Here is a 26996-nt window from a genome sequence, read left to right on the forward strand (position 1 = left end):
TAGTTATACTCTTAAGAGGATGTAACATGGTGGCATAATCCACAGAAGTGGGTTATCTTTTGCGCCAGGCATGCTGTCTGTAAACTAGAGTTCTGTTTGCAAATATGCTTAGGAGCAGAGCATGGAGCTCAATTTAGTCTTCCCAGCATTAATTTATTAGCGACCTCAGCGCTCTGTTAACACCAACCTGAAATGCAAAGGCCATAGCTCCCTCTACAGTGGTTGAAATTGCATGCACAGATTACCTTCTAGCATCATGATTTAGAATCATAAGGAGCCTTACTGGACAGGTACCAAGCCAGTTCCTGAGGAAGCCAGAGATGAGGGCAAGTCTGGGATTAAGTTATTTGATAGTCTACATACATCAAAGCTAGTACAGTGGATAATGGCAAACACCCAAACAGACTACACAGCACCACTTTTGCCAGCCCCATGTTCATAAGCTGGGTGTCAGATGGTAGGTGATGTATAGGGACACAGATGGCCACGAACTGCAATACACACTGCCATCAGACCAGAACGAAACACGGTACTAACTACAATCCTTTTGTCTGCAACCTTTTCTTCTGCTCATTCCCTGAGAAAAAGCAAGTTTTCTCCCTGTAAAAGAAAGGGGCCACCATAATCACATGTGGTGGCAAGAGCTGTTTCCACTAGGTCGTGACATTAGAAGCCAAGGGGAAGTCTCCTATGCCAGGGGACATAATAAAGGAAATGTACACTTACTACAGACTTGAGAACAATTGTCCTTTAGTTTCCAACAGGAAAAGAAGAAAAAGAAAACTTGATAATTCTTCTTTACATTGTATTAAGGTTACAGATTTCCTAGTTAACTAAAACCCCAGAATATAAAACGTTTACCCATGTTAAAAAGCAAACACTCAAGTGTTATCTGGTACATCAGCAAATACCATATTTAATCCCATTACCAGAGTTTGAAAGTCATTTAATCTTCACGCTTTCTAAACTTTAATTTGAACGTTTCCTTCCCCATTTCAACACTGACAGAATGACATACCAACAGCTGCCACATCAAGATAACAGATACAAATTTGACATGGTTAACGCATTACACACTAGGACTCCAATCCCTACAAATATGCACAGGACTTGCAATTTCAGTCGAGAAAGCTACACTTTTGTTCAGTCCAACAAGACGGATGCAAAAGTTTAATATCCATTTGTATGGTAAGCACGCATTTTCAAGGAGAGTCTTAGTTCCTGCTTAAGTTCTTAGCAGCTCAGTGCAATTTTAACCAAAAAAGAAAACATTCAGCATGTTAAGAATACTGTGATGTTGTCAGAGTGGAGTAAAAGCAGGTCTAAAAGCCTAAGAAAAGCAGGAAGTGACCAAAGTAACATGGCTAGGAACATTTTTGCATGTTGCTTGAAGAATTGTAAACAGTAAAGCCTCAGGTCAATGCTGCTCCACCTTTATACACCCAGGTGCACACAACATTCAGCAATACACAATGAAGCTGCAGAAACTGTATGAATTAGTATCTCTGGGGACTCAGTGCTTCAACCCATCTACTGCTAACATACATTTTTCTTTTGAAAAGAAAAAAAAAAATCGCAACTTAGTACATTTCTAGAAACAAGATTACAGAACAGGCTTTAAAAACAGTTTCTAAGGCTCAGACTGAGTCCAAAAAGGCCTCTGATTGGGTTCATTCAAGCTCTTTGAACTGCACTACTGCAGCGTAAGAATGATCGCAGCAAGACGTCCACAGGTAATTTCTACATTTATTTTTTTATACCAAAAAGTTATGTGCAACAAATAAACATTCTTACATATTTACATTGGTTTTTACCTGTTAGCAAAATTGTTTCCTAAACCTCGGATGTAGAATTCTCACCCTATACTGATAAAAGGAACATCTGCCCAAGGACTCCACTTTAAAATGGATGTTTACTCTGGAGTTGAAAGCACTAGTAATAAATATGATGAAACATACTATACAGAACGAACACCTAATATTTAGGCCATGCTTAACACAGGTTTACGGTAACAGAATACTTCACCTTTTCTGGACCAGCTTTGTCTAGGTCATATTTAAACAACATTGGCTGAACTGAAGTTTTATCAGATTTGTACTTGTTTAGTCCATACAAATTAAAAGCCACAAGTGCTGCCTGAAGCACCTAACCAGCCTTTTTTTTGACCAATCAAGACCTTATCAGAAACTTTACAGCAGAAGACGAGTACGACAGCACATGGAAGTTTCTCACCTCCCATATCCAAGGTGGGGAATGTTTCATTGGCCTCAGAGTAGCAAATATCTTACAGTAAGAAGTTCTTAGGAATGTTCATTTCCTGAACAAGTCTTGGATTTGACTCTCTCCCTTATTAAAACCACTCCTCACCTCAAAACTTGAAGTGGCAGAAGTCCAAATTTTGGACCTTTTTCTGCGTGCTTTGGAAACAAAGCTTTTAATTTAAAGCTTCACAAGTGCTGAAGCCACAGTTCAGATCCAGGCCCCTTCCCACTCCCTCCAGGACGGGATGCTCTTTACTGGCGCACAGCCTTTATTATACCCCAAGGTTTTCAGGATAGCTCACCAGAAGCTACATTTCCTTTAAGAAAGGTCAAATTAGCACCCCTTAGTACATTTGGCATGACATGCTCCTTCTGCTTGGGGTGGGCCTACATGAAGTAGTAAGATTTCTGGCACATTGCTAATTAACCTGAGCTGTTTTACCAGTAGAAAACTGCCATTTCTACACTGACAGCAGTGAGGAGAGAGGTCAAGTATTGGAAGCAAAAGGGTCCAAATTTCTACCACTAACCTAATTATTTTGCCCTTTGTTCACACAAAATGCATATTCTCTAGAGCAAAAGGGAAACAAGAAGAGGGGTCATTTCTTGCAAAAGTCACTCCCATTCTGGTCTGAAATATAAAGTAACACAGAGAGACACAAGACAAGAGAGAGGGTTTACAATTTAGGGTCAGATTTGCAAAAGCAGGCACAAGATTTCTAGCTGCAAGTTTCCGGAGACCAAACCGGATTTGCATTTGGTTCCCTACGTGTGCACACACAAGCTACAGGTGTGACTTTTGAAAATCTGGCCCTAGACTATTTTGCTAAACAAACTTTGAAGTAACAGACTATGCCCACACAGACAAGCACAAGACACAGTGAAGTTAGTCAACACCTATACTTTCAGTCATTTGTTTTTTAATTAAGCCTGCAATCAGACCAAATAATCATTGATTATACTTGTCTCCACTGCTGCTTTTTCTGAGATATTAGCACTGTGACTAACCATTTCAGGCAGCACATGTTCACCTCTTCCCTGGATGAAAAGATGCCTTACTATAGTAGATCATAGGAATGTATCAAAATAAATCTATACAATACATTAGACAGTGGTGCTACCCCCAGGCTTGAGCACAGAGAGGGTAAAGCCTCGAGGGACCCAATTTAACATTGATCACATCCCCTCACATCAAAGTTCAAGGCATTTGAGAGAGAACTTAACATCAAGACAAGCTTTAACTGTACTCTGGTCGATACTAAACACATTTAATAAACAGTCATTCAGAATTGTTAGACAAAAGGGACAAGGTTTTTGCTTTTTAGTGTTATCAGCAAGAGACGTTACTCATAGCACAGAGCTCTGTACACAAGGAATTTCCACCTACATCCTGCATAGAAAGTTAACTCAGTAGTAGTTTTAAGTTCTGCGTGAATTTATCCCAGATTTCTACTGTCACTATTAAAACCAGAAGTTTCACACCAAATTTATCGCCTTTTTCAGCTTCTTAGTGTTTATAATCCATGTTTGCAGTTCTACATACAAAAGTGTCCCATAAAGTAAACTTGGATTGACCCAAATCTCTTAAGGAAGGAATCAGGCGTTTAAATTGTTCAGATATAGAAGCTGTTTGACATCAGGGCAGCAAAAGCACAACATTAATTTGACTAGATCCCCAATCTCCAGGTTTTGGAGATAAAGTTAGAAATTTCAGCATTTTTAACTTAACTTGCAGTTAAAAAAAAAAAAATCAGATTACTTCCCCCAACATTGTAACACATCAACTTAAGCGAACAGGAACCAATAATATTGCTACCACTTCTCAGTCTAAGGGCTAAAATAGACCGTTAAATATTCTTTCACATACCATAAGGTTTGTGGGAGGTTTTCGTTCTTTTTTTTTTTTCTTAAAAAGCAAGGACACTTCTGCCTGCCAAGTTTAACACACAAACTATTTGGTTTAATATTTTAAGACAGAAGGCACTTTTATCATTTCATTCTAGGATAGCGAGTGTAGAAACATCTTTTGCGATTTTGTTTCCGTCGGTTCAGATTTGCAGTTTAAAAAATTAAAATGTTTGTGTTTTGTTTTGTTTTTAAAAGAGCCATTTCAGTCTCAAGAGCACATTTACCTACTTACCCCACTTTACAGATAAGGCCCTTTAGAAGGGCAATACGTGTCAGTCCTAAAGTTCATTTCTAAATATAGCACAAACCAAAGATCCTGGACAAGATCAACCAAGTGTCTGCTTGTTCAGAGTATTACTTGGCTAATCCAGTAGGTCACCAGTCCACTACAAATTGCAATTTCATTATGCAGCTCTCGGCATAATGCCAGATTAATATTGGTAACACTGTTTGGCTTTAACACTTGTTTAAAACTAAAATGCAGATCAGAATAAAAATTCAACTATTTTAAGAGATCCCTCCAATTTCAGCATCTCACCCCTCCCACCCCCTTGCATTAATATCCAACGGCAGGTTATTATAGAGCATGCATAATAGCCATCACAACTCCATTTTCACTAATGGGAACCAAAAAAGGGACCAAAAAACTGAATGTCCACTTCTGTTGCTGCACTCACTACTACTACCATTTCTCATAAGATGTTTTCTACATTGGCTTAATCCTTCCATTATTCCAATCAACTATAAAGTTGAATATTCTCCAAGTTGCTATGCTAACAAACCTGACTGTACAATGACAGTTTTGCAGGGATGGTTCCAATATTTCTAGTTTTATTTACAGTACAATTGTTCTAGTCAAATGTCTGTGTCAAGTCCATCAGCTAAAAATGTAATAATGCACATACTGTAAACATGGCAACATTAAATACAGTACCTCTATTCTAGAATATTTAAGTGTCATGATCACATCTTGTTATATCTGAAACTGAATTTATACACAAAGGATATTCTTCTACCAAGTGTAACCCACTTTACAAGTGGAGGGGGTGGAAAATCTACATTTTGTGGCTAAGAAACTTCCTCAAAGTAAAGTTAAAGCTTGTCTTTGATTGTATTTGAGCTTTCGTGTTTTGCAACCATCTTTAAATTGAAGATTAGCACAGAAATTATCTAGGGCCCCTTCCAATTTACAGTAATTAAAAAACTCAGTTATGATTCTGTGGTGGGGAGGGGGAAGTGTCTGATATGAATAAAAAATTACTGCAAAATAAACTTAATGGAAGTCAGGTCTTCAGACTGTCAGTCAAAAGTTCAAACAAGTGTTATTCCTGTTTAGGTTGGAGTTGCCGTTTCCAGGCCTCATTCAAGTAAACTAGTCGTTTGTAGTTGATGATAAAGAGAATGAAGTTCAGCAAATATGTGATGACGCAGACAATGCAAAATTCCTTCAGAACGAAGTACAGAATGTATGCCAAGTATAAAGACCCTACTACAGACACTATGGAGGATGTCATGAGGATTAGAGCTGCTACTGCACTTGCTGTCATACCTGAAACAAGAGAGAAAAAGTTACTATTGCTATTGTAATGCCCTCATTGCATAATCAAAAACAGACAAACTGGAGAAGGATCCTAACTTAACTCCATTCCATTTGGAAAGCTTGTATTAACAATACAGCTCTTTTTAAAATGCCACACAAGTCCAAGCTGGCTGACAAAGCTGTGTATGAACAGTCCTCTTTTGATAAGGCGTGCATATAGGATTTCCACCATCGTGAGTATACCTGAAAGGTTGAGCCAAGTAAAGTCTATGAACAGTCTCAATGGTTTTATAGCAGATTATAGGGTTCAGTTAGCTCAACTGGCCTATTTCACTAGTCACACAATTAAATCCCACCTACTTGTTTGCCTGTTAGCTATAGTATTCTACGCAACTCTCACAAATCCAGTTTTGATTCTCTGCTTTGTAGAGAGTAACCCAATCTTAGAAGAGAATAAGTGAAAGCCCAAATGCAGCCACTGTTCCCAATGCTTACACAGTCAATGGAATAGCCAGAGTGCTAAAAGTGAGAAAGGCAACTCTTTGGCTATGCATGTAGCTGAATCACTACACTGGCATTAAACGAATCTGAACCAGCGCAAGCTTAGCTTTCTTTCAGGTTTACTGCTGCCAAAAACAATGCCATATTTTGCTAACACAGAGTGGCACCATCTCATGCACTTTAGGGTGTAACCAAAGTAAATACTTACCAAGTAACAATTGTAGTATATAAAATAAAAGTCCATAGACACTGTTTGGCTGATTTATTGCACTGTCCTTTCCAAAGATGGAACCCAAAAGACCAAATCCTCGACCCCATCTGCAAGATAACAAAAACCAATAATCTCATATTTGAGCACTTGCTTTTTCACACCTCAAATTTCAGTTCGTCAGCACAAAAGGTAGATCTGGTAGGACCAGAGCTTTCCCAGTACACAGTTTAGGTCGCTCAGTCTGCACTTGCTAGATAAAAAGACGCCCTATGCATTCCTGCTGGACATTCTGGTTCAGTACATCAGAGCAAGGATTCCCAGAAGAAATGCATAATAGCCCAGTAACTGGGTATGAAGTCCCCCCCTAGAAGTTACTAGTTTGCCAAAGATAAAACATTTCTTTCACGGAAGATAACTAGCAAAAGGTTCACTCAACTACAGCATGGAATGCGACTAATTTATTATCTCAAAAACTGGGCAGGCTACAACATTTAGCCGTGTGATTTTTTTTAAATCGGCAAGTGTGTATTTTAGCTAAGAACAAATTGTTCCACCTCTCAAACAGAATGTTTTTAAGAACAGCTGATGGTCAGCGCAAAGCAGCAAACAGAAGAGGGCCTCCCGACGAGACGAATAGTGAACTGACCAATTTCAAAAGCAGCTCTAATGGCAGAACACCATTTGCAAGATTACTATTAAAAATAAGGTATCAGTATTTCATTCGAGCATCAAACCAAAATCTTCTTAAGCTGCATGCTATGTGTACATTACAGACTATGTCAGTCAAAGGTGTGAAGTAGGAACAGTCCCAACATACAGCGCTGGCCCAGCAAAAGCTTCTGTGGGAGATGCATTTTAGCCACCAAGACTGTTTAAGTAGGGGAGTTCATTGGCTGAGGAAGGGAGGGAGCACTCTGCTGATATACTTTAGTTGAAATTTCATACCACTTGTGTAGTATACTTGTGTGATTAGAGCCCAGCCTCCTTGCACTATCTTAGCATCTCAATGCCAATGGTTCCATTTTGCCCTTTATCTCCAAAACACTTTGCAGGCTGCTAAGGCCCCTTGATCAACATTTGTTCAATCTCTTGAGGATGTTTTGTAAGAGTTAAAATAAACCAGCCCCCTTCAAGAAAGTGTGTTCATTAATTCAACTATTATGCACTTTCTCTCTTCTTCCTCCCCCACCACACTGGAGATTACACACCAATTCCTAGAAAGCAAATAACCTGAAAAAAAACAAAAACCAAAAAACGGTAAACCCATGTTAGCTTTCCCCATTTATCAAGAATGTGAATTGCCATTTTGGAAGTGCTACCAATCCATCTTCTCTTATAAAGTGCCACTAAAGTTCAGAAGGATCTTGCTGGAACAAAGACTTCCCAATCACATTTCAAATAAATATTAAATTAAAAAGGTCTAGTCTAAAGCGTTAACTGAATAAGGCTGTCACAACCGATCTGAAAACACTGCCAACATACTCACCCCCTTTAGCAATCTGTACATAGCTGCAATAACTGTAAAAAGGCCAGTGTGGTAGAAGCATTTTCAGCTTGCAACTGTTAAATATCTTGTTGCTGTGGCCCGAAAAGCTGCGAAGTTTCAGACTATTCTAACCTTCTTCCTTATTCCACGTCCTCAGCTATAATCAATCAATCGGAGATGCCAGTAGCCAAAGAAAAATAAGTTTCTTTCAGTGTTATAAGGTCTGAAACACAAACACGCTTTTGTGCCAAAATGTTTAGGATTCCATTTAGATTTGGGATGTGTATTTTTATGTATGGGCAGTTTCTCTGTGGGAATGGGTAGGTCATCTTGTGAACTGTGGCACTATCCCACGAGAAGTTGGTCAAATACTGTCCAAATATGTATGAAAGTGCTTTCTGGAGTAGAGATGGAATTCTTCTCTCCTGCCTCACCCCCTCCAACCCCGTTTATGTTGATAGCACAATACTCCATCATCAGCAATTAACTGAGACTGACATTTCATGTCGGCTGGTCCAGGATTGTGAAGTGGACACCCCAAAGAATGAGGAACCACCTCAAACCTTATCACTCTCTACCTTGTGTTCAACGCCCATTTCTTTGGCCTTGCCTACACTAACTAATACAAAGCAATATGTACTGGTTTATTTAAGAAAACAAACAGAAAAATTAAAACACTAGGTTCAGCTATACATCTTTCTTCCATGGGGTGAAAAAAGGAGAGGAGCCATATCATTACCCAATGCATTATGGATAGGCCACCAGATACTATATAGTTATGAATATCACCGACATAATTATGAAGATCACCAACTCACCCACTTATCTGAGCTGTTATCTTGGACTGGCTCACAAATGACGGCTGCACCACACGCAATGCTGACAGAACGTCACTGCTGAAGGACTTAAGGACCCAATGAAGCGAGACCTCTTCCACCAGCACCGCAACGAAAAACTGGCAAATTCCAATCGACAACAACAAGAGAATGGCGGCAGCACTTGGGATGCTGTCAAGTCCACCATCACTAGCGCCTGCTGTCTAATTCTCTACCAGGAAACAACAAGACTGGTTTGATGAAAATGACCAAGAGATCCAAGAGTTGATCAACCAACGGCACATGGCCTTTTGTGCTTGGCAGAACAACACCAACTCCAAGCAAAAGAAACTGAACCTCCAAAAAGCCATGGCAGAGGTCCAAAGGAGGGCCCACAATATGAAGAACAGATGGTGGGAAGACAAAGCAAAGGAGATTCAATGTCTTGATGGCATCCACAAGATGAGCAGTTTCTTTAGTACCACCAAAGCCACTTATAGTCCAACTACTCAGGAACCAACCCCCTTAAGACCTAAGGATGAAGGAGACCTGGATCAAGGAAAGGAGAACCATCCACACCTGCTAAAAGGAGCATTTTGAAGGCCTTCCCAAATCAAAACTGGTGTTGATGACAGTGTTCGCAATTCCATCCTGCAACACCCAGTCAGAGATGATCTCAGAATCCCTCCAACCCTTGACAAGATTAGGAGAGCCATCAAGCAGATAAAAAATGACAAGACATCTGGAGCAGATGAAATCCCTGCCGAAATCTTCAAGCAGGTGGGAGGCGGACTTACGTCATAGCTCCACGCCCTCATCCTCAGGTTCTGGAATGAGGAAATCCCAGCTGGCCTCGAAGACACCATGATTGTGACGATCTTCAAGAAAGAAAACAAGTCTGACTCTGGAAGTCAGAGGGATCGCCCTGCTGTCTGCAACAGGAAAGATCATTACAAGAACCCTCCTGAACCATCTCCTTCCATTTGCTGAAGGGGTCTTCCCGGAACCTCAGTATGGATTTAGGGCATCAAGAGGCACAACCGACATGACCTTCACTGCTCAACAGCAGCAGAAAAAGTGCCAAAAACAACATTAACCTCTCTATATGGCCTTCTTTTACCTCAAAGTCCTGTGACTCTGGTCAACCAAGAAGCGCTGTAGAGGATCTTTCTGAGTACAGATGCCCACCAAATTGTGTCACCACTCTTTGCTTGCTCCCTGACAGTATGAGCAGCTCTTCTCTGAAATGGATCTGTTGCAGATCCCTTTGAGGTGAAGACAGGAGCTAATCAAGGTTGCATCGTTGTTCCAATGCTCTTCTTGATATTCCTTACTGCTACATCTGACCACCAACAAGCTTCCAGTCGGAGGGGAGCAAAACTACCAAATGGATGGTAAGCTGTTTCATCTCAGTGGATTCTGAGCCAAAACCAAGAAAACACTGACCTCAATCATCAAGCTCAGGTATGCTGATTATGCTGTAGTGTGTGCTCACTCAGAAGCAGACCTTGAAGCAATCATCAACATCTTTACTGAGGCATACAAGAAAATGGGACTGATGCTTAACATTCACAAGACTAAGGTCCCCCATCAACAAGCAATCCCCAGCTCTGGTAATTCAGATTTATGGTGAGACTCTGGAGAACACCGAGTATCTTCCATGCCTCAGAAGCCATCTCTTGCAGAAGGCCAACATTGACAAAGAAATCCAACATCACCTCAAACACACAAGCACAGCCTTTGGATGCCTGAGGAAATGGGTGTTCAAAGATTGCAACATCAGATTGAAAACAAAGCTCATGGTTTAATCAAGCAGTCATGATCCCTAACTTGCTGTACCGAGCTGAGATGTGGACACTGTACAGGAGACACTTCAAGTTGCTGAAATACCATCAATGCTACCTGCAGAAGATCCTTGGAATCCAGTGGGAAGACAGATGTGCCAACATTAGCATCCTTTCACAAGCAAAAACCACGAGCAACAAGACAATGATCTTTCAACAACAACTTGCTGGGCTGGCCATGTCATCTGGATGTTAGACTCCAGAAGCAAGTTGTAATTGTAAATCAATGCATATATGCTCAAGAGGAGGGCAGAAAAAGCATTACAAGGACATCCTCAAGGCCAACTTGAAAAAATGCAACACTGACATTAACTCATAAGAGACTATCGCCCGGGACCACCCCAAATGGAGGAAGAGTCTGCTACAAGGATCTCAGTACTTCGAAGCCTCATGATGACAACAGGAGATGGAAAAACAGGAGCGGCAGAAACAGCATGTCATGGACTGAACAAAGAATCAGAGCCACCCACCCCACACAGAAACACGCCCAAGTTGCAACAGAACCTGTTGATCCTGGATTGGCCTTGTCAGCCATCTTCGGACCTACAGATAAAACGATCATCCTCAACTGCCAGGGATTGCTGATGAGTTATGAATGCAAAACAAAAAAACCTACACGAAAAAGAGGTAGCCTCCAGAAGAACATAGGAGTAGTGTCAATCTACTGCAGATAACTTCATAAGCTGTTTGCTCTTATAGATCCCAAAGCTACTTTAAAATACCAAAAGCTACTGACACAGAGTACGCAAGACCCTATCCTGTCATCAACCCTCAGCTGAATTTTCCAGAACTGTGGTTATAAAGCCACACTCCTTTAGACTAGGACTCTAATAACCTGCCAAACCATTCAGCAAGTCGCACATACCGCAAGTATCCAAAATGCAAATGAAGTTAAAAACAAACTTTGCTCCTAGTTTCTCTACCTTGGAAGTCACAGAATTGTCCCATGCATGTCCAAAGTTGAAAAACTGGTTTATAACTAATGCAGTAAAGTAAAAGGCATGAGAAGCTGCCTCCAAGCCCCATTCTTTTATCATCCATGTCTAGCATTTCTTCATGATGCTATTCTAGCATTCTTCCTCCTCTTGATAGTTAATTACCAAATGCTTAAAATTCCAACCTTTTAAATCTAGACAGCTGACTAAATAGAGATTCACTTCTTCCATTTCCCCTTGCCACTGCTCCCACAGCAAGGGAAAGATACACAAATTTAATCTAAGGCTTATGCGTATGAAATAGCAAAGTGCAGCAGTGTAGCCTGCTGCATAACGTTCCTTTCAGTTTACCTTAGAAATCTGTAATCATAGAAAATAGAATCATAGAAAGTGAGGGTTGGAAGGGATCGCAGGAGGTCATCTAAATCCAGTGTTTCCCAACCAGTGGGACGTGTCCCACTGGTGGGACTCAAAGGTCATGTAGGTGGGACTTCAACTCATTGCCCGATTGAAAAAAAATAAGTTGTTTGTACTTCAAATAGATGAACCCACAGATATCTCGAACAGTGCAATTCTGTGGGGTTTTGTTTTTATTGTGGTGGGACCAGGGTTTTTTGACAAAATAGCTGGTGGGAAGTAAGGTGCAAAAGGGTGAGAACAGGTGATCTAGTCCAACCCCCTGCTCAAAGCAGGATCTGTCCCCAACTAGATCATCTCAGCCAAGGCTTTGTCTAGCCAGGTCTTTAAAACCTCCAAGACCTTCCACCACCTCTCTGGGTAACCTGTTCCCATGTTTTACTACCCGCTCAATGGGAAAATTCTTCCTATTATCTAACCTAAACTTCCCTTGCTGCAATCCAAGACCATCTGTTCTCATTTGTAATAAGCTTTTTAAAAGTGACTGACTAGTATTTGACTTGGAACGCATTTAAAAAGGGTTGATAAGGCAAGTTATTTTTTAAAAGCTGAACAGGAATCTAAGGTTTTTTAGTCAGACCTGCAAAGTTACCAGTTACTACTGAAATGATTCACCTACCCTTTTTGGCCTTATGATTGAGTCAACCCTTACAATATTGATACAATATATAGCCATATATCCCCATCTGCAAACAAAGTGAAAAGTGAGCTTTCAAGGCATAAACCATCCCACTAGTTTAAAGAAGAATACAGCACCCTGGAAACTAGTGAGGATAATTTTGACAAAAATAATTATTTCATGGCTAGTCATCTAGAAGAAACAGAATTTGTTTTCTTGATTGTTACATGCAGTGGTTAGGCTGTTGCCTACCCTCTACCTCAGCAAGCCTTTTGTAAATGTGGAAAAGAGGCCAGGGGAGTCTCTGTATTAAACCACATTCACCCCAAGGGAAAATGCACCACTTGGTGTCAGAAATCTTATATGCTGTATGATTGCATGAGACCAAAAGCCCTAAACATCCCTTACTTAGCTATCAGAAGTCCCCTCCCTGCAAGTTTTTTGTCTGAATATCAAAAATTTAGGAAGAACATTTAGGAACCATGAACAAGGCTGTTGTGTTCACTGGACCTGAACAGGGGAAGAGTATGAAATGCCTTATAATGTAGGAGTCACCAGCACGATCTAAATTTAATGCCAATCGGGATACAAGAACTTGTCAATACATTAACCTGACTACTACAATACAAAGCTAACCATTTTAACAAGCTTAGCTAAACTGCCACCCTGACTGCTGTTAAAAATCTATGCACAGGTTTACATTTTATGCTCTTATGAGCAGGGGTGCACCAATACAAATTTTTGGGGCTGTTACCAATAGCTGATTTTTAAGGAGGCATATAGGCTGATACTGATCTGATTTCAGATACCAGTCAGCAGCTTGAAGAGCTGAGTCCTGCTGGTAAGTCTTGTGGGGTGGAAGGGGAGGGAGGAAAGAAGGGGCACGGGGAGGAGCAGATCGAGGCCTCTGTAGTGAGGGAGAAGTGGGGCTGGGGCAATGGGATTGAGTTGTGGCTCATGGGGCGGGGGGGGGAGGGGTTCCCACCACTGTGTGCCGTTTATGTGGGAACCGCTGGTCCAGCAACTCAACCGGCACTCACCCACTTGTCCAGAAGCTCCTGCCGCTGCTCCCACCACTCGTCTGGGAGGGCTTGGGGGGGCATGTGCCCCCAGATCTGCACAGGGCAGGCTCTTTCCAGCAGGGTGGGGCTGGGAGGGAACTATGGGGGAAGGAGGCTGCAGCCACCCCAAAATTTGCCGTAGCCCCCCTCAACCCTTCTCACAGTGCCGCCACCACCTTCCCCACTGGGAAGAGCTTGGCACAGCCCTGGCCCCAGCCCACACATGCACAGGCCAATTTCCAAAACAGACAATTTTATTTTTTTATAGATCCATGCCAATCTGATATCAGACTAACGTATTGGTGCACCTCTACTTATTAGATTCTACTTTTTAAAGAGGACACTACATTTAAAAAACAAAACAAAAACAAAACTAGCCCTCTAAACTTTCAGCAAATTGCTTTTTTTAAGAGCACAAAGCAAAAATTCCTGCTCCTTTGCTGCTATGCTATTAAAAATCCTTTGAGTTTTTGCAAAAGCAACGCTCAGGATCACCTCCTCCTTTGCTTCCCCACTGTGTATACTTCTGACTCAATTTCAACTTTGCTGCTGTTCCCAGAGTAGTGCCTGACTGTCAGATGATGTACGAAACATTGATATGCAGTTGACCGTAAGTGGAACAGACTACGTAAAGTCTTATTAAATGCAGTGGGAGACAGAAAAGGACTTCATTCTAGTTTTTCAGTTAAAGGTACTATTTGCAGCTAAATTTGCTTCATAAGCCAGGATTTAATCCATCTTTTTAGGGCTTTCTAGGACATGAATATCAGTCTTATAATCTTTCTTTTCAGCTGTGGGCCCATGTCATTGCCCAAGGTAACATACAGGACAACAAAGAGTACAGGTCTGATCCAAACTTACAATTCCCAGATTAACAGATTAGTAAGCAATGAATTAAATTCATGTTGCTTGATTTTTCCTTTAATGCATAGATTTATAGACATTAGGGGCTGGAAGGGACCTTGTAAGATCAAGTCCAACCCCCCTGCCATACGCAGGAAGCCTTTTGGGGTCAAATGACCCCTGCAAGATAAGCATCCAAATGCCATTTGAATGAATCCAGAGTAGGTGCTTGCACCACCTCTGGGGGAAGTCTGTTCCAGACCCCAGACACTTGGACCATAAAGAAGTCCAGGATCAAAGTGGCATTGAAACGTGGATATTAATGTTGATTCAGTTTACCCATTTATCATAAGCAGAAGTATCAGGGGAGGTTTCCATTCCACAAGCACTGATAAAGCTGTCACTACTAGGTTCCTGAACAGTTATTCAAAAAATTTAAATTCTGCCCGCACTGTCCCAAGAAGGCCAGATTCATCTCTGCGGTCCCCTCCCCTGCTTTGGGGATACTGCCATGCTTTTTTTTGGATTGTTACCCAGACTGAATCCAGCCCACCATGTTCTCAGAGTGCTCTATCCATGACACAATCTATCAGAGATCTGAATCATACTGGAACACGGTAGGCTTCAAGATCCTTAAATGCATATTTAATTTCACTAAACATGGCCTTACAATGCAAGTTTTTAAATAATCTGGGTTATGATGCTTTTGATTTTTCCCTATGCAATTTGGCTTCTTTGGAAAGTCCAAGTAGGTTCATATTAAAGTGCAATTGCTGCAGTTATCTTTCTAGTTTTCATGTAATATCCAGTAAAGAAACACATCTTCAGAATTTATGGTTGCAAATATTTCATCCTGACCTCCAAGAGGTTCAACAGTTGGTCTTCCACAGGCTACAGAAACTACTCTATCTATTTTAGCTGTTCTAATAACCATCACTTCCAATGCAATTAGTGTCACACATTATTGGGTCTCTCCGCATACGAGGTCAAGGAATCCTTAAGCTGTAATTCCAGTCTTGCTTTGCTGAACAGTGCTGGTATGTTGGCTTCGCTGCTCTCTCAATGTTCTCCGAGTATAAAACAGGGAAAATGTTTTATACACTAGCATCAACATTAAATTAAATTAGTCTGATCAGGGAGCTAACAATTTGTGCCAAAAAGGAAATTCAATTAAGTGCAATTGTTAAAGGAGCGGCTTATGTGGTACACTCAAAAAAGCAAACAAACAAAAAAACCCCAACAAAGCTACAGAAAAAAAATGCACATGACATTATCAATTCCTTTCCTTTACTGACTTCTGACTGCCCGCTCCCAGACTAGTCAAGTGCTTAGTTGTGAAAGTAATGCTGATGAAATCGCTCTGCATGATTCAGTGCCACACAGAAACACATTCTTTGCAAGTCTCCTTATGCCCCATCCCAGTCTCCCTCATTTAGAGAAAGGGTGTCAAACTCATTCAGCCCTGTGGGCTAGATGAGTGTCACTAGGCCAGTCTGATCAACCCCCTGTAAAGTGCCTGCAGCACTGGGTCCAGCCTGCACACAGCAGGCGCTAGCCACTGGAGCTGGCATGGGACGCATGCTGCCTGCAGTGTGCAGGCTGGATGCAGAGTTGCAGGCAGCAAAGGCGTCAGTCTGGGGCATATCATACAGCCTGTGCCCAGATCCCTTGTGCAGCGCTGGGTCCAGCCCACATACTCTCTCTGCCGGCCCCAGGAGCCACATACAGAATGAGCCCTGGGGCCCGCATGAGCAGCATCGGAAATATGCTGCAGGCAGTGCCCCACTGGACCAGCCCCAAAGCCTGTGTGCAAGACCAGTCTGGCAGGATACTGCATGCAGTGTGCACCCTGTGCTGGTTCTGTGCTGCATGCAGCACACACAGCTGGTCCATCCCTACACGCAGCCCATGCCAGCTCTGATGCTTGCCTGCGCATGTGGCCCCTGGAGCCAGCCACAGGGTGTGTGCTGGCCATGGCATGCAGGCTGGACCCAGTGCTGCACACAGCACGTGGTCCAGGGCACAGGCTGTATGTGGCTCCCTGGATCAACCCCTTGTATTGCCTGCAGCCTGGGACCAAAGCATGGGGTCACAGAATCATTAAAAACAAAAGTTAGGGTTGGGAGGGACCTCAGGAGGTCATCTAGTCCAACCCCTGCTCAAAGCAGGACGAGCCCCAAATAGATCATCCCAACCAAGGCTTTGCCAAGCGGGGCCTTAAAAACCTCCAAGGATGGAGATTCCACCACCTCTCTGGGTAACCTGTTTCAGTGCTTTACCACCCTCCTAGCAAGCAAGTTTTTTCCTAATATCCAACCTAAACTTCCCTTGCTGCAACTTGAAACCATTGCTTCTTGTTCTGTCATCTCCCACCACTGAGAACAGGCCAGCTCCATCCTCTTCTGAATCCCCCTTCAGGTACTTGAAGGTTGCTATTAAATCCCCCCTCAGTCTTCTCTTCTCCAAACTAAATATGCCCAGGTCCCTCAGCATCTCCTCATAAGTCATGTACCCCAGCCCCCAAGCCATTTTCGTTGCTCTCCACTGGACTCTCTCCAACTTGTCCACATCCTTTCTGTAGTGGGAGGAGAGGGGCGCAAAACTGAACACAATACTCCAGAAGTGGCCTTACCTGTGCAGAACAGAGGGGAAAAATAACTTCCCTCAGTCTGCTAGCAACGCTCCAACTAATGCAGCCCAGTATGTTGTTAGCCTTCCTGGCAACAAGGGCACATTGCTGACTCACATCCAGCTTACTGTCCACTGTGACTCCAAGGTCCTTTTCTGCAGAGCTGCTGCCCAGCCAGTCAACCCCCAGCCTGTATCGGTGCGTGGGATTGTTCTGTCCGAAGTGCAGGACTTTGCACTTGTCCTTGTTGAACCTCATGAGATGCCTTTTGGCCCAATCCTCCAATTTATCTAGGTCACTCTGAATCCTAGTCCTACCCCCCAGCATATCTACTATATCCCCCCTCCCCCCCGGCTTGGCGTCATCCGCGAGCTTGCTAAGGGTGCACTCCACCCCATCTTCCAGATCGTTAATGAAGATATTGAACAAAACCAGCTCTAGAACCGACCCCTGGGGCACTCCACATGATGCTGGCTGCCAGCTAGACATTGATTACTACTTGTTGAGCCTGACAATCCTGCCAGCTTTCTATTGACCTTATAATCCATTCATCCAACCCATATTTCCTCAGCTTGCTGCAAGAATGCTGTGGAAGACGGTATCAAAAGCCCTGCTAAAGTCAAGGTATATCATGTCTACTATTTTACCCTCATCCAGAGCCAATCATCTCATCATAGAAGGCAATCAGGTTGGTCAGGCATGACTTGACCCTAGTGAATCCATGCTGACTGTTCCTAATCACCTTCTTTTCCTCCAAGTGCTTAGAAATGGATTCTTTGAGGATCTGCTACATGATTTTTCCAGGGACTGAGGTGAGGCTGACTGGTCTGTAGTTCCCTGGATCCTCCTTCTTCCCTTTCTTAAAGATGGGCACTATGTTTGCCCTTTTCCAATCATCTGGGACCTCTCCTGACTGCCGTGAGTTTTCAAAGATGATTGCCAGTGGCTCTGAAATCTCATCAGCCAACTCCCTCAGCACCTTCAGGTGCATCCCATTCAGCTCCATGGACTTGTATATGTTCCGCTTTTCTAACTAGTCCCTAACCTGTTCTTCTGCCACTATTGGCTGCTCACCTCCTCCCCAAACTGTGGTTCCTGGTGCAGTAGTCTGGGAGCTGCCCTTGCCTGTGAAGATTGAGGCAAAAAAAGGCATTGAGCACTTCAGCCTTTTCTACATCCTGTCACAAGGTTGCCTCCCCCATTCAGTAAGGGATTGACACTTTCCCTGACTTTCCTTTTTGCTGACATAGTTACAGAAACCCTTCCTGTTACCCTTCACGTCCCATGCTAGCTGCAACTCCAACTGTGCTTTGGCTTTCCTAACTTCATCCCCGCATGCCCGAGCAATATTCTTATACTCCCTCCCAAGCTGTCTGTCCAAGCTTCCATTTCTTGCAAGCTTCCTTTTTGTGTTTAAGCTCATTGAAGAGTGCTCTGCTAAACCAAGCTGGTTGTTTGCCAAAGTTGCTATTCTTCCTGCACATCGGGATGGTTTGTTCCTGAACCCTCAGTAAGGTTTCTTTAAAATACAACCAGCTCTCCTGGACTCCTTTCCCCCCCTCAGACTGGCCTGCCAGGGGATCCTGCCCATCAGGTCCCTGAGAGAGCCCACAGGTTGGATCGTATGGCTCCATGGGCTGTATGTTTGACACCACTGATTTAGAGTAAAGGCGGTTCGCATCAGTCCGAGAGGCCCGTTTAAAAGAAACTGCCTTTACGAAAGATGCTACTGTTCAAATCAATGAGAACTTCAACAATATCACTTTTCCCCCCTTATTTGGCTTGTCAATCTTTTTTGTTTGGTTGGTTGTTTTTTTAAAGAAGTTCATATACAGTGTGAAAAGAATTGGTTGCAGTGTTTAAAATCTTAGTTATAGTAGTAAACTACATACACTAGTCTAGACCATTTGTGCCAGCTTTCTTTAGCTAAGTCTCTTACAAAAATGAAGAGGATCTTCCCAAGACTCAGCTCTTTAAAACCCAGCTGCCATTGCTGCAAATAATTCAAGCAAGGTTGTTGAAACTCTCAAAGAGATGCACTTGTGCACTTAGGGTAATTTTTAATTATTCTAAAGCAATACTTATATGTTTAATACTTGTTGATAGAAGGCACAGATGTGATTTGATCCAAAAGATGACAATGCAGTGAGAAATTGTTAGTCATCAGCTCTTTGCACACTTGTCAATTATATTAGTGTTCCAAAACAACAAAGAACGTGCACTTTAAAAAGTGACTGCTCCGCTACCAGTTAGCGAGGAACCCAAACTACCACCACACAGACAACAAACAGGACTTCCCAGAGCATCTTCCACATTAAAATTATCAAGTAAACAGCTCCCAGGTTTCACACTGATTTAAGACCTGCCGCTGTCAGCTGAAACTAGAAGGAATTCCAAGCTTGCCAAGCACAATAAAAGAAATTTAAAACCGAGAGCTGGCATTCAAGTGGGTAGCTTGCACTATGCACACAGGTTCAATTCAGAATGCAAGTTCTAATAAGGTGAGTAAAGCTAACCTTTACTCATGCGATGCCTTTTACCAAAAACTGATGTAAAGATCAAAGAATCTAGAAAGCCTTTTAAGTTCTTATCATTGCTAAGCATTCTTTAGAGGTTTTGGACACAACCTAATTCATATCTATATGGTCACTTGGGTCACTACCACTTCTAATTGAAGCTCTTATTAAAAGCCAACATGGGGAAACACTGAAAACTCCACCCTGGGACTGTGCCAAAAATGCTCAAGAATACAGTAGATATACCTTCATGCTTAATATTAAATACTACTAAAAGGCTTAACAACCAATATTAGTTTTATTCTATAAACTGTTTCCAAATTACATAGTAGTAAGGGTACAAACAAAAGAATGTCAAGTTTAAAGTCAGCAGAATCACAAGGTAATGGCAATTTTACATCAGAAAGCATTGATTATTCAAACTGAAACTTGCCACCAATATATTCACTCTAACTTAAGAAAGCAGAGCTTACAGCCAGGGTGAAAAAAGTGAGGTAACACAAGCTTGAAATTACTTGGTTAAAATTTCTGCTATATCATACAAAGTAAATCTCAAGAGTATTAAAGGACAGAAAAAATATTTTAAGACTAACTGTCCATGTTACTGCTTAGATCACTGGAAGTAAAACACTGCCATACATGGAGAAGTGCATATATTTCTGAAGGGCACCGCAAGCTTGTTGAGCCTCCACTAGGTAGCAAAAATACATGTTCCAATTTAACGATATGGTCCCTAACCTCCAGCAGCCCATTGGCAACAATGCTGAACAACTTGTGTTGTGGCTACCATTGTAATTCAACCTCCCTGTCCAACTCTTTTTTAACTTTTTAATTTCCTGTGGCCAATGTTGGAAAAAATCTGAAAACAGCTATTATTACCAGTGATTTTCAAAACAACTTTCTTCAGAAAGCAAGCCACAGAAAATGCTACAGACTAACTGCAAAATTATCTTTGTATTCTTGCTCTCTGACTCCTCAGAAAAACAAGTCTATAGGTCTGCAGCTTGAAAGAAACTACAGCAACCAAATTAAACCCCTCCAAAACATTTACAACCAGACCCGTTTCCATGCCACAGCTACCTCAGCAGTTTAAATATTCTAGGTACTGCTAAATAACATCCGACCTCCCTACACTACTGTCCTTCAAGAAAGATCTAACAATGAAACTTCATTTTTGCTTCACTGAATCAAAGATGCTCAACAAAAATACTAAACTTGCACTCCATCTCACTGAAGTCGCAGGAAATCAACTGAAAAATAATACATATTAAAGTTTCACTACTGACAAGCAAGTACCAGTCAAAAGCCACTGCAAAACTTTAAAATGCTAAACAAGCCTGATCTGCATGTAGTAGACCAAAAGTAGCTAGACAAGCTTTTCAGCTTTCAAGCTAGAACTGCCATTATTTGTTTCTTACCTTACATCAATCAACAACAGATGCAGCAGTCAGGGTTAGAAGTATTTGGTTATTCTCTTGCAACTACAGCAATAAGTAAAGGGCTAGTGTGTCAGTGAACTTACCATTAAAGTCAAAGAAAACTGCTATAAAATGTTCTTAACCTGGAATCAAGCAAAACTTGACAGACATCAAGTTTACAGCAACTGCCCCATAACAGAACTGAATGGAAACCTGCAATATAAACATCAGGTTAAGTGTGAGGTCAAAGCAGCTTGGATCCATGTCCCATTTGTGTAGATAACAGGTTTTTATGAACTTGATTTTTAAGTGCAAGGTGCATGGGAATTTGCAGGGCATTTGTTTTTTTTTTAAATCAAAATATTTGTACTAATAAACAGTTCTCTTGTGAATGCAGTTATACAAGTACACCTTATTCCTGTGCTGCGCAGGGATAATCTATATCAGAATAGATATGGTACACAGTCAAGTAGTATAATTTTGATATTCAGACAAGCCTTAGGTCACATTAACAGTACTAACAAAAACTAGAGAAGAGCTACCAGGACAGAAAGAAGAGTTACAAGTTACATAGCCATGCTCAACAAATCTAGTCAGAGCTCCATGAACTTGTCCTTAATGCAAGTAGAATTATCTGGCAGCTTATTTAGCAAAACTGCCAAGTTAAGTTGAAGTATCTTCCTTTTTCAGGCCACAGTTTTTCAGAACAGTAGCTTCAGAGTGGGTTACAAAGGCTAAGGGGATGGGAAAACCCATAACTTGACTTATTAAATAACTTTTGAATAGAAAATTCCTAATACAGCTTATCTGGAGAGCTACACCCCTAAATTAATGTCAATTCTTAAAAGCTACTGGACTTACCTGTATTCTAGGACTTCTCTGATAAGTCAATTGAAGGTGCCAAGCTAGATCAATATTGACTGTTTCCAAACCATCCTCATATACGTAGCTTGATGAAAGGTGCAAATATTGCTCAAGATCTACAACAAAATCAGCCCTCATGGCCATTCACACTAACCCCCAGAAGTCTGTCTCAGGGCTACTACCTACACATCCGACATGCCAGGGGAAGTGGCTGCTTGCACTTCATAGCCACTCAGGAACCTGCTCCATTCCAAAATATACTTAAAATTAACCCGATACCACCCGAAAGTCACTGCCAAAGTTCTAAAAGCAGTGCACCGCACTGTGCAAGAGGATGCAAGGTTTCTCTCCTAAATATCAGAGGGACACAAAGTGATATTGTTTGCAAGCTTATTTATGGAACATCTACAACTCTTCTGGGATAAACCTTTTCTAGTTTGATTAGTAACAGCAGTTCCTAAACTCTTCAACAGATTTCTTCATAAATAAAAAGTTCACTGGCTATTTACGCTCATGAATAATTAAGTTATTAAAACAACTGATGTCACCGTTAACTGAAAGTGTTAGCTATTTCCTTAATTCTTCAGATGCAGGAACACATTAGGTGCTAGTGCTCTTGCTAACCTTCCTTTAAACAAAAAAAGAAAGAGAAAGAAAAAAAAAAATCAACTGACATGGGAATACAGGATTGGGAGGGACCTCCTGGGCTATCAAGTTCAGTCCCTGCATCTGCAGGCAATCCTTAACTCAAAGAATCCCCATAATATCAGATCCAAACCTTGCACTCAAGGCACAATAACTGAATCACCAAGAATACCCTATAACATGTTAGAGATAAAAGCAGGGTAGATGCGAGTACTGCTAACACAACAAGGAAATAGTTAATGCATGTTCTAAAGGCCCCAGGACAGTGTTTCTCAACCTTTTAAACTCAAGGCACCCCTCAATAGATTTAAGGCACCCCTTGTTAGACTTGAGACATCCTACAGAAAATGTTGGCTTTTAGTTTTTACAAGTTTTTTTTTGATTACAGAAAAAGTCATGTTGCAAAGAACTCAGAAAGACAACAGGTCACTACAGATTCCTATCTGATATCCCCAAGTTTATCTTATTGAATTATGTTTGCACACCTAACAGTGTTAACACTGTGTGGCACATTTTAAAGGACCAAGGCACCCCAGGTGATAATCTCTGCCCTTGGATTAGGACTGTGCTGCATGCTACAAAGGGCAAATAAAAAAAAAGAGACATGGTCCATGCCAGTCTGATCTCGTTTGGAGAAACTAGTTATGCTGAAAGCCCCACTTACACAAGCAAAATACCCAAGATCAAATGTCTGATTATTGTCCTACAGCTTTGTTAATTATATTAATTATACTTCAGTGACATAACACAGGTAGCCTTGATGTAGTTTTAACTGCATGCTTTGATCATCGTATCTAAGTCTTCCCCCTCTAGATTCAGACATCTGATTTCAAGTTGCATCTGAAAGGGAGAAAAAAAAAGATTCTCAAGTCTCACCATAAGCTAAACAATATCTGATAATCAACAGAAAAGCAAAAGATGGGGTCCCCACCCAGCCCCAATAGGAACTGCCTTTCACATATCTGTACATGCACACATCAATGAAATATGATACAACGCTAGTTTCAGTCACAACAGAACTAATTTTAGCTTTAATGAGAGTGAGCTCAATGTTAAGCAGTTAGACTGCATTTGAAGAAAGAAGTTAACATGTGCCATGCATCCCTGACGTATTACCAGACTGTTTTCCTATAATTATTGCCTTATACAACAATAAGAGGTTTGAACATTTTAATGCTTAAAATCCCTATCTGAGCACTTTCTGCACGCTCTAAATTACATTCAACATTATTTGCCCAAAGTAACAAATCAGATTGTGCCCAAAAAGCAACAAGAAATAACTTTTCAATAAGAATGCCATCTGGACAGCTCGCTTTATACACGTGAAGAACCAAACCCCACCAGTTCCATTCTTCTTTTCAAAAAGTGTTAAGATGGATACCTAACAAACCATGCTAAGCCAATCCTTGTTTCTTCAGGCTAAAACACTAGCCTGCTTTAGGATGCTCTGTTAAAAAGAAACCTATATGCCTTACTGTAGTGGATGGTTTCTGTGTAAGTGCTGAATAACAAGCAGTGAAGTCAGAATACCAGCAGTATAAAAACAAGGAAGGCAGAACTCTGCGTCACATAGGTTCAGGAACGTAGCTGTCAGCCGACGGCGGTCAGGCTAACAACACACAAGTTGGACTTGACCAGTTTCCCGCAATGCACCCTACAGCACGAGACTGCTCCAAAGCAGTTGCTGCAATAATGGACAGTAAGAGGACAGAGATTTAGAAGAGGCGGCAGCATGCAAATCTCTTTCGTCTCAAGGCACTGTTTTGGGAGGGGGGCGGAAGTTGAAATTTTGTGCGTCAGACCAAATCGTTTCCAAATTCTATCAACTAAGTAGAGCTCAACTGAAGCAGTCCTACCTCTGGCAAGTGTCCTCCCTCCCAGACTCATCAGCATGGAGCTTCAGACACCCCCAAATCCATGGCAGGCCTCCTACGTGCATGCCCTGAGCCTGGAGGACTCAGGGTTCACAGTCTTGCTTGCCCCAAGCCAAAAGGCTACAGGAGCAAGCTAAAGGGAGAGGCCGAAAGCAACCCCAATCGCCATCAATTGTGCAGCCAAGATCTTCACATTTGGAGGCGTCTGTAGACCCTAGCTTCTCCCGACGAGGCAAGCACACCATCATTTAACAAGGACGTGGTCAAGCTTGAGAGAGTCCAGATCACAGTCCTACACAGCAAGTCACACACGGAAAGGCCGAGGGACCTGCGACTCTTCAGCCTGAAGAAAAGAAGGCCGAGCAGGGACCTGGTAGCAGCTTACCGCTGCAGCAGGGGAGGACATCAAGGGCTCGGTGAGCAACTGTTCACCAGGGTGCCCGAGGGGAAACCCAGGAGTAATGGCCACAGTCTCCTACACGATTGATTCAGGTTCAACACTAGAAAAACTCCTTCACAGTGAGGGTGTCCAGACTGTGCAAAAAGCTCCCGGCAGAGGTGGTGCAATCGCTGACCCTGGACATCTTCATGAGGAGACTGGACGGTCACCGCGCTGGGGTCACCTGGCCCCCCGTTACCTTTCCCGCTCCACGCAGGGCGCTGGCCCCGACCATCTCCCGAGGCCCCTCCCGACCTACGCGCACGTCTTAAACACGAAACGATCGTAGGGGGAAGCTCGAAACGATCGCGCTCGCTAAAAACACCCGCCAAACCACCGCGTAAATACGCAAAGAGCCCCGACTCCGCTCCTCGTGTTTACTGATCGCCCGCTGCAAGTCGCCAGCGGCGGGCGAGGACGGGTCGTGCCAGCGGAGGCACTTCTTACGTTAGGAGGCCGGGCAGCATTAAGGAAGCGCTGCCCACCAGCCGAAAAGTCAGCCGAAAGCGATGCGGGGGCTGTCGCCTCTCAGATTAGCGAGCGTTTTGAGCCCTTTGGCTACGTTGGGTCGCACCAGGGTTGACCCCTGACGCGGGCGGGGCGGGTGCGGCGCCCCCCGGCCCCCGGCTCACCTGGAGGCGATGGCGGCGGAGCAGCGGACGCGCTCGCCGAGGTCGCACAGCGCCTGGTAGCGGGCGTCGCGGCCCTTCTCGCGCTCCAGGTGCCAGGCGTAGAGCGAGAGCAGGATGCCGGCCGCGCACACCGCCGAGCGGGCCACCCGCTCCCAGCGCGGCACCGACACTCGCAGCAGGACGGGCGCCGCCATCTTGCCCCCTCCCTCCGCCGCGCCCCCCGCGCCAACCCGGCCCGCTGCCGCGGCGCATGCGCACCCGCCGCTCATTGGCCGCGCCGACAGGCCCCGCCCCCCGGCTCGACGTGGCGTTCCGCGACGCAGGGTGCGGGCCGGCGCCACGTCCAGGGGGCGGGGCTGCCGCCGCAGCGCCCCCTAGGGGCTGGGGGGACGCCGGGAGAACAAGTGGAGCAGGTGCCTCTGCAGCTCCCTTTGCAGCCCCGCAGCATCGCGGGGAAATGCAGCCCCTCCAAGCCTGCCTGGGACAGGTGCCTGAGCGCACAAGTGCCCTGGCAGACAAGTGGAGCAGCTCCTCCTTCTCTTTGCACCCCCCCCCAGCATCGTGGGGCAGTGCAACTCCTGCACCCCTCCAAGCCGGCCTGGGACTGGTGCCCCTGAGCACCTTCTCTGCTCTGGCTGCAGCCAAGGGAAGAGCTGGAGGAGGTGTGGCAGGGGCAGGGTCTTTGGGTGAATCCGATCTCATTGGAAAAATTCTTTCTAGCGAGATTTCAGGCACAAGAACCCTTCATTGAAATGAAACACATTCGGGATAAGGAATGTAAAACTCTTGGTTCGGAGAGGATACCGTTTATTAGACCGAGAAATTGCAACAACGACAAAAAGGATTTGTCTGCCAGGTTTCAGGCTCACGTGCCCTTCCTCAGGCTCAGTTCAAGATGGTTAAAAGTCCTAAAAGTCAATAAACTTTGTTTTGGCACAGACGAAGCGAAAGGTGGAAGTGTGTTCCTCTGGGTCTGTGAGAGGAAGGACGAGAGGCAGGCGAGGTGCTTTGGGGAGATGGAAGAGAAAATACAAGTGCCTTTGATCTCTAGCCAGGGTTCATGTTCAAAAGACCGTCGCTGTCTAGGCTCTTTCCTGGTGGTGTGAGAGACAGCACATCTGTCTGCAGAGGGAGTTTATTTGTATTGTACAGCACATTCAATGGCTGGGTTACCTGCCTGGGTTTCAAAACATGCTTTGTTGTAGCAGTGTAAGCAGTGTCTCATCTTTAATACCCCCCAGCAGGAACAGATAATACTTTTCTGATTCAAGCTGTACTTCAGACTACTAATGCTTTGCATGTTATAAAGTGATATGGGTGATTTCACCAGTCAGACAACAGTTACATCCTACATACAGTTACATCCTGAGCCTGTGTTGGGAAGGGCAGCTAAGTTAATACTTAAAAATACATAACAGATTGCTGAAGCTCACAGGCGGCTGGTAGGGGGGGCACATGCCCCCCCTGAGATTGGCCCCCGACTTGACACCGCTCAGGATGGGGCAGTTGTTTTGTCATGCAAGTCAGCAGCGTGTTGG

General features: G+C 43.3%; 1 protein-coding gene across 1 annotated transcript; it reads right to left on the reverse strand.

The window, feature by feature from the left end:
- Nucleotides 1-733: 733 nt before the first annotated feature.
- Nucleotides 734-25682, reverse strand: VKORC1L1 (vitamin K epoxide reductase complex subunit 1 like 1). Its single transcript, XM_006260195.4, has 3 exons — nt 25459-25682; nt 6419-6528; nt 734-5718 (listed from the first exon to the last, which is right to left on the reverse strand). The coding sequence occupies exons 1-3, from the start codon at nt 25650-25652 to the stop codon at nt 5492-5494; spliced, it is 531 nt and encodes a 176-aa protein (XP_006260257.1). The 5' UTR covers nt 25653-25682; the 3' UTR covers nt 734-5491.
- Nucleotides 25683-26996: the final 1314 nt, after the last annotated feature.

Source organism: Alligator mississippiensis, chromosome 14, assembly GCF_030867095.1.
Source record: "Alligator mississippiensis isolate rAllMis1 chromosome 14, rAllMis1, whole genome shotgun sequence".
NCBI classification, from domain to species: Eukaryota; Metazoa; Chordata; order Crocodylia; family Alligatoridae; genus Alligator; species Alligator mississippiensis.